Below are 9172 nucleotides of genomic sequence, written 5' to 3' on the forward strand. Positions count from 1 at the left end.
CTTTAGCACATTCTTTTTGAGTATTAAATAAGCGAGGGAAGAAAAAATATTCTTTTTTTTCAGATAACGAATAGTCAGGTTCAGAAAGTGTAGAATTCATTTTTAATGTAAAACTATTGTACATTCAAAACTGATTTTACAGATTACACTACGTTTAGCCCATAATGAAGGAATAATGCGCTATAGCGCAATATAAAGTATTCATTGTCGCGAAAGAATAACGACCAGTACCGCAATTTCAGGTAACCGGAGAGATTTTGATCTTCCAATCATTACGCCTGTATTATCTGCGATTCGCGTGGTTCATCGCTCGACAGTACGGCCTCGCGATGACTGATCGCCGGCGCTTATCGCACATACATATCTTACATGGCCCCGATCTGTAATTCTTATATGACATGCATAATTTTTAAAAATCATTCATCATTTATTTTTCATCGTACTCATATTTTTCTATCGTTCGCATTTAATATAAAAGAAAGATAAGTAAGGAAGAAGGGGTGAGGTTTATCGTAAAGTGAATCTTTCAAAAAGAGGGAATGTAAAGCGTACGGTAATGATAAGATAAAAATAGGAAATACGGAAAGAGATAAAAAAAAAATGTTAAAGACTATTTTTAAAAAAACGCTGCACCCGTTGATTAGCTTAGAGTTTGGAGAAAGGAGGAGTACAGTGCAGTACGAAAGAAACAATACGGCAAGCGTTAGAAAAATATCTTCTTTCTCCGAATCGTTCGGAGGTAACGCGGACTTCCGAAAATATGAGGAAAAATCACGAGAGATCGCGCGAGGTCGAACCTCGCGGGCAAGTTTGATCGAATCGGAACCGAAAATTCAGGAAACTTTCGCACGGCGGGGAGCGAGTTAACGCGATTCTTCGGCTGCTCTATTTTCAGAGAAATTATACGATCTTCTTCCCTATAGGTGCCGTCCTTCTGGGAGACCTCGGGCGGCGATGCAGGTGCGAGTCTTACACATGCGAGGCGGAGAGAGGCATGTTATACACGCGCGCCTCAGCGCGGTCTCGCAATAGATCCACCACGTAGCTAACGTACGCTACGTTTGCTTTCTAATGTTGCCTCTGGGACAGTCAACACCTGACACTTTCACGTTACCTATACGTACGAATGTTTAATGCGCCGCCGATAATTATTATGAAGTAAATTAGCTGGTGGCGCGTGCTATACTAGATCGCTTCCCTCTCTTATCCTCGTTCTCATTAATGTTGCAACTCGCCCGTCCTGTAATTATCCTCTAGCCCGCGATTAACGGTCAAGAGATCGATCGTCCTTTGCCTCGCGATCGTATTCCGTTTCCTTTTAACCTTCGCGATCGTTTCCACTTGCGTTATACTGTCCGATAGCGTTTATCTGGATGACATTGAGAAGAGTCTAAGAGAGACTCGCAAAGCTCCTTTTCAGACGTGTTTTAAATCTAATCTACAATGTGCTTTTTGCTTCCTGTTTGTAGCTTTCTATTCTTGTTTTTCTATCTTTTATCCTGCTTCTCTATTTTTTTATCATCAAAGATAATAGTGAACTTCAGTAGAGACAAGGAATCAGAATGATTGCAAAACGAAATGGTCGCAAAGGAGAGAAAAAGGCAAGAAGGAAAATAAAAAAAAATAGTAAAGAGTACATATTATATAGATTAAGCTTGAAGGTGTCACGTGTCGGCCGAATTTTTCTATCCATCATCAATGTCGAATCGTGGGCGATCGTGTGTTTAAATGGGAATCTTAATATCGCAGGAAGATTATTACGAGTTAATGTCTGACGAGGGCTCAATCCGGTAGCCGAAACTTGTAATATTTGAATTTGAACTGAGTATTTTTTATTATTTTTTCCAATTTCACTTTTCTTTATTTGTAATTTATTCTTTTTAATTGTGTGACAATTTAAAAAATGTTTAACTCTTACTTTACCCTTTATTTATTGTTATTTATTTTATATGTAGGAAGAATCCTTCTATCTGTTATATGTTTTGAGCGCAGACTGTAAAAATGCGTAAAGAACACATATAATATTTCATATTTCAAGTTTATATTTAAAATGCCTCAGTTTTCATGCGGTTAAATGTCTCAAATTATGGTTTAAGTATCGCAGAAAGATTATTACGAGTTAATGTCTGACGAGGGCTCAATCCGGTAGCCGAAACTTGTAATATTTGAATTTGAACTGAGTATTTTTTATTATTTTTTCCAATTTCACTTTTCTTTATTCGTAATTTATTCTTTTTGATTGTGTGACAATTTAAAAAATGTGTGTTTGACTCTTACTTTACCCTTATTTATTGTTATTTATTTTAAATAGGAATATCATTCTAAATGCAATCGCGAAGATCGCGATGATTGCGAGCGACTTTGTTGTATGTATGTACACCTGCGCGTTGCTCGCGCAACAATGTCATAGACCCGCACAATTCAACCTCCCGGTGGTAGGGCACGCACGGTCGCGGGTTAAATAACGTCATTTAGTATCGTAATATCTAATTTACTGCGGAAGGGAGCGACGAGCCGCGGGGTGGACGCGGGGAAGGAAAGGGCGAGGCGGAGGACCGGTGCCACGTGGTCGTGATCCCACGGCGCCGCAATTACAGGCGCCTTCGAAACAATCGTATGTCCCTCTCAAGCGAGTTCAGCGTGCGCTGCTGAGAGAAATTAAACGCACGTTCAAGTAACGTCGCTTCCGTCCGTATATATTATATATATATATATATAATTTTCTGTACTTTACGAGACGCCATTTACCCCTTTTATTTCTATTTTGGAATCTGGATTTATATCCCTTCAAAGAGACATCCCAAGATCTTTCCGCGCTTTTCTGTCTTTAGACGTCTAATCGAGTCTCATAGAGTCTTGTAGACGTCACGGAAAGGCGTTCGCATTTTTTTATTTGGAGAGAGACTGTTTTTATTATATATATATCTTGTCGTCTGTTGCTCGGATATACTGATCATTACCATTATGTAGCTGGATTTGTACCGATAACGGGCCGTATTTCCGCGCCTAGTCCTTGCTCGCGATCGGACCTCGTGCGAGCCTGAACACCTGTCGGCGACCACCAGGTAACGTGACATCACGTCACGTGATGAGCCGGCGAATTGGCGAAACGCATCCCCGAACCCACCCCCGACGACCCCGACGGTAATCGGTCTAATCGACGTCCCTCGGACGGCTCACGACGTACGTGCAAATGTCCTTTGTACGTATTACATTAAGGATTTCTGAGTCAGGTGATTTTATTTTTATTTCGTAGATTGTTTGTCAAGTTCAGTGCACTCTTCTCTCCTCAGGACATAACATTGCGTCTTGAAGAACTATATACATAAAATATTTGTGCAAGAGCAGTCCTATTTATTTTAACGCTTTTACATTGATTGATATATTTCGTGTCAAATGCTCGCGATAATATTGCCCAAACTTATTTATGGTACACGAAATGTCACGTGGACTGTTGTTAGCACCCCGTACCAACGCTGAAGAGTTTACAGGCATTTTCGCACGCAAAAATGCGCTCCGTTTCATCGCACGAAACGGAAGGAAGTCACCTCTCACGCATCGTAAACGTGCCGTATATACGATCGTCGTCATACACCTCAGGAACAGGACAGGGCGGTCGGTATCCAAGGTGGTCGCGTGTCTGGCCCTTTAGTCTCATTCCGCCCTCACCCCCTCACCCCAATACACGATATAGGGAGCACGGATTCTCCTTTCACCCTCGCACGAAGTCACGTATCGTGACGCCCGTTGTTTCACAACTTGGGCAAAGTTATCTCATCAAGTCGTCACGAGGACGCTTCTCTTCCCTTCCCTTCCCTTCTTCTTTCCCTCTTCTGGCCCTCCCTCTCTTCCTCCAAGTCCTGATTAAACTTTTCTTACTTTTGCGGCTCCGCCGGGTATTTATAATCTCGCGTTCGTTCCGCGCCCACTCAGAACCGCAGAATCGTTATCAGGACTTAACTAATTAGCGGTGTTTCGGCGGAAAAATTCATCAAAGTATCTACGGCACGGTACGATTTGCTTAATTATAATTCGGCGTTTAATTTTCGAAAAGTTATTGGATAGACGTAGTTTAATTGATCGCGAAAAGATTATCCATTTATCTATGTATATTATATATAGATAAGTCTCTTTCATTTTCTTTTCGTATTGTTCCTTTATTAATTGCATATATTCAATCAGAATATAGCGGCATTAAGTTAATGCAAAGATTCGCAAGTAGACTTCAATGCCCGCGTTCGACGTGTTACCTGCCACTGAAGAAAGAAATCGACTCATATAGGCTTATAGGCCAGTATCTACGATCGATTCTTATTTTAAGATCGTCTGAACTAATAATTTAAAATACTAATACAGCTCTGTGATTGGCTAACAACATCTTAGGATTGTACTTAGGACTCTAAGTCTTAAATGTAAGAGCCGACTATTAATACCGCAAGCCTTAGAGTTCGAAGTTTAAATTGTCATTTTCGAGAAAGGATCATTATCCAGATAAGTGCGTATCTACGTTAAGTGCAGATTGATAAATCGTAGCTGAGAAGAGATAGTTGGCGAACGAGAAAGAGATCGCCAGTTTTTTTTTTTTTTTTTTTTTTTTTTTTTTCCTATCGAACGACGACGTGCTTCAAGCAACGTAGATTGCACCTACATGAGGGGCATCAGGGGTCTTTTTCATTTAGACTATTTGCCCCCGTTAGAGGGCACGGCAGGCCATCCACAGCCCTTCAGTTCCCAGGCCGTTGGCAAATTGCGGCTTACCGCGCCGGCACCGTTATTCTTATCCTTCCGCGCACTCATCCAGGTAATTCTTGGCCGGCCCGGCTACGTTCTTATCGGAAATGGCGCGAAACAACAAGCGGAATCGCCCACACCAGCGCCTCATCGTCCCTCCGTTGAGGAAAAAGTGGAGCGTGGTGCCTGCCAAGTCCGATTCGCGCCGCGAGTCTCACCTCTTCTCCCGATTCACCTGCGCTTCGCCCGCGTAATCTTATTTTTATCGCGAGCTGTTTCTCGAGCCGTAATAATGGCTGTTATTGCAAGGGAGGTTGGAGGGTACAATTTGTAAATTTTTTTTTTTAATAATACAATTAAGTGTTATTAACTGCGTGTGTAGTTAATAACTGGTTAATAACTAATAGGTTTTAGTAATGGGCGTTACAATTCGTAGAATGGACACAAACCAATCAATTTTTTGTCTAAACTACAAATCGGAAACTGAAAATTATGTTTCTCCCCGATTATTTTCTTCCCAATATCTAATTTATTTGGTAACAAATTACTGCAATCTCAGTGAGATTAAAAAACGATAAAAAATAATATTATACGTTCGTAATAGTATTATATTAATTCGTGATAAAATACGAGGATATCTCTCCTTGCGTTAAAAAATTTGAGAATGAAGCATTTTTTTTCAGATATCTTCGACATCATACACGGATTGATGGTGGCATGAATGGAATCTTTTCATAAAATCCCAAAGCATGAGAGAAGAAATTGCGATGTTGTTAAAGTAAAAATAGTGTGATAGCGTATATAATTTTATAATTATCGAATCTATCGTGTGTACGAGTATAAGTGTCTATTGCATTCATGTGCGCGGAATGGCGATTTGTAATTTGTACACAGCATGAGTACCTATAGCATCTAGTGGAGAAAGCCGAGGAATATACCGATAACGTGCAAAAGCACTTCCGCGTACAACGCAGTCACGTTCACCGAGCTGCCCGCTTATTAATATTTCACGTATGCACTCCCGGTAACCTACGCCAAGTCGGCTGCTCCTCCTACTTTTTTCTCTATACACCCTATTTACGCCCCTTGACCGTAGCACCTTCTCGTGGCGTTATTTCGATTGCGAATCGATACAGGGACCGCGAGTCCTAGCGAGGAAACTTTATTCAACTCGTAGCTTTATCCAAATCTTTCGAAATTAACATCACAGAAGAATCCGAGCATAAAAGTCGTTTTCAAAATTGGAGATTTCAACATGCGCGGTTTATAAATCAAGTATCAAATTATGAAATGTATAATTTATATTAAATATTTATGATAAACTATATAATATTATATTGAACAGACCCAAATAGTAATAAGACCCAAAGATTAAATCTAGTGATGTATAAATGGGCCAACACAGGATATCGGTGTGTGTCGGTACAATCAAATCTTTATTAATCAAAAGTGGTAAACGTTTCGACCCTCGCTGCGGGTCCTCTTCATTACATAAAATAGTGATAAAAGAACAATAGTTAGTCGCAGGATCACATTACGAAGACTGTGTCCAATATTATCCGGAGATGTACATAGTCAGATAATGATTGTGAAATACTACAGGTATGCAACGCGAATCCTTCTAAATAATTTACAATGCAGTTTGAGTGTGCGGGGTTTCTGTATTGTTAAATGACAATGATCGCGTACTCGTGTACCGTCTGGCACGAACGGTTCCTCGCATACGTGGCAGTGCTTAGCGTTGTTAAATTTTTCCCAGTTATAATATCTCGCGTGAAATCTGCCATGGGTAAGTTAGCCAAAATTATGGACTGTACACTATATGCTAACTGTTTAAATTCTTCCGCGAATCATGCGATGCAGCCTTTATCGCGACGAAAACGATACAATGATAATATATCGTCGTAAGAACAATGCACATAATACCCAATGCTAAACACGTTATGATGTTGATACGTACTGATTCAGGATTTCTATCCATCTTTTTCAAAGCGCACTCTAAATCGGCGTAGACAATGAATGGGACGCGCTCCTTCCTGCAATGGTTGCCAAAATTCAACCGCTTGTCGTCCTCGTTCGGTAGTCTGATTCGCACAATCGTTCAATTCTCCACAATCTTCACTGTGGATCTCCAGTTTAGCGCACGAGCTGAAGTAGTGCAGACATCTGAAAAAAAAAACCGCACATTTTTTATATTATATTATATCATATTATTATACCTTAATATTATCGTATATGCGTTATAATTTTTGATATATTGAGAATGATATGTTTTCATGTTATGAGATAAGGCGAGTTTTTTAATTCATTGATTGATCAATCGCATTATACATAAATGTAGCTTTTACTCTTTTGAAACTTCAGAATGCTCAGTTTCAGACATACATGTTTCAATGATATTTTCCACTAACCTTTCGAATCGATTAAATTGACAATGAGATGAATGCTAGACAAGTAGAAAAAAAAGTCAATGCGATAATCGATGAAATTCTTAATGAAGATCAGGAAAATGATTTTGCGACAGGAGATGAAGCTTGTCCAGGAGGTTGCGAGAAATTAGACGATACGCCTAAGGAAGTAAGTTACGTGCAAAGAGTATCTTTTATTCGTCTAATAATACAATTAGTTTAATCGCTCGTTTTTAAAGTTTGTTAGTCAACGCGATCTCAAGATCTCACTTTATATAGAAAGAAATTATATCACAAGTCAAATCTATATTTTTTTTGTATATCAGTAAAACAGCGTGCTGTCAAATATATGTATAGATGATTCAAGAATATTATAGATATTCGTGAAAATAGCTTAATGCATGTCATTACAATTTTGACGTTAAATTGAATCACATTAATCGTGACAGTCTATTATATTCGATTGCAACAAAGGAGACTGAACAAAGCGACAGAAAATTTCTTTCGCCACAAATTCCCCGGCAGTGCAAATGCGGCGTGGAGACTTCGTTGAGGTTCTCGCTGCGCGTGATGGAAGCAATGCGCTTGCTGCAGCGCGACGTGGACCAGCCGATCACGTTCAGCGCCGAGGAGATCGCCGACTACATCCGCTCGCATTATCATTACAATGGCGATCTTTATGCTCAGGTGCGGACCGCGCTGAGACAGGTCTGTTCTCAAGGGTTAGTTAGTTCCCGGCGTCGCTTCGCCGAAGGTCAAATGGATCGGATGAAATGCATACCTCGTATGAAATTACGTGTGCACATTTTCTATTTTTATTATTTTACATTTAAACTATCCTTATATACATATATATCAGTGTTAATAAGTAATAATTAATTATTACTTATTAAATGAACAATAATACCTGTAATACTTAAAATAAGTAATTAATATTACTATTTTTCAGTATTAAATTGGATTTTTATTAGGGTAATACATATACATATACATATACTGTTATGTTATGCTTTATAACACATTGTTTCTAAAATTATGTATGTTATACAGTTTAACAAACGACATTTTTGTCATTCTCTCGGTTATGGAAAGATCCACAATTGTATTTTTTTCAAGGCAATATTTTTCACTGTTATTGCGCGACTTATCTTGTTACCAAACTGTTCATCTATCGACCGATATTTCGGTGCTAATTATATACGGCAGACTCGTATGGTGCTGTATTATATAATATACAAAAGTCGAACGTTTGAAAGATACGATTGTAAAACTGCAATAGAAGATGGCAGATATTCACTTGACCCGCAAAACTGCGGCCAAAATGCTAAAGAGTTGCGTTTTCAACATATTATTATATAAATAAATATTAAATAATAAAATAAAGACAGACGCTCTAAGTAGATTTGATATTTTTTCTTCTTTTTTTCCTTGGTGTCCTAATAAATAGTACGCTTCCTTAGTTTCAGAAATAATAGCTTGTTAACAAATTGATGATACAGGGGTATTTTTTTTTGGCTATTCAATTTCTTAAAAATATTTTTCACTATTTACTGGAAATCAATAACAATCACAACATCGTAATAGATTTGTCATGGAATTATTGGACAACGAGTATCACTTGGTCGGCCCCGTTGTTAGACCGATAAAGCGGAATGGCTGTTCTTTGGATCGCATCATAAAAGATACATCGAGAAGACGTAAAAAAGTCGATGATCAGAGAAATAGTGTATGTGATTGCGCACGATTTCCCAAAAGTCCTCGTCAAGATCTAAGATCGCCACGCGAGGAGTCTCGCAGGACTTTCATTGTCGATCGGCCTGAGGATTCGGAACCAATTTTTCATTCAACCAGAATATCAGCTAATGAAAGGGATGATGCGGATCGTCGTAGGGAGTTTGATACCGTTTCGGATATCCAAGATTATCGACGACGACGTGATATCGAGATGGAGCAACGTGACCATTATGCGGAACCGATTCCCGAATCTTCCAGGAAAGTCTTAAGGATTTCTTCGTCAGATCCAGCTAGAAATG

General features: G+C 39.1%; 1 protein-coding gene across 1 annotated transcript in view; it reads left to right on the forward strand.

Moving 5' to 3' along the window:
* The first annotated feature begins 7113 nt into the window (after window positions 1-7113).
* Window positions 7114-9172, forward strand: part of LOC108747153 — a 2756-nt gene continuing 697 nt past the window's right edge. Inside the window, exons 1-3 of the mRNA XM_018484432.1 lie at window positions 7114-7308; window positions 7614-7861; window positions 8724-9152. Of these exons, the coding sequence (XP_018339934.1) occupies window positions 7171-7308; window positions 7614-7861; window positions 8724-9152 (815 nt within the window). The 5' untranslated portion in view covers window positions 7114-7170. The remainder of the gene's footprint in view (window positions 7309-7613; window positions 7862-8723; window positions 9153-9172) is intronic.

The sequence above is a fragment of the Trachymyrmex septentrionalis genome, unplaced genomic scaffold (genome assembly GCF_001594115.1).
Source record: "Trachymyrmex septentrionalis isolate Tsep2-gDNA-1 unplaced genomic scaffold, Tsep1.0 scaffold196, whole genome shotgun sequence".
Classification (NCBI taxonomy): Eukaryota; Metazoa; Arthropoda; class Insecta; order Hymenoptera; family Formicidae; genus Trachymyrmex; species Trachymyrmex septentrionalis.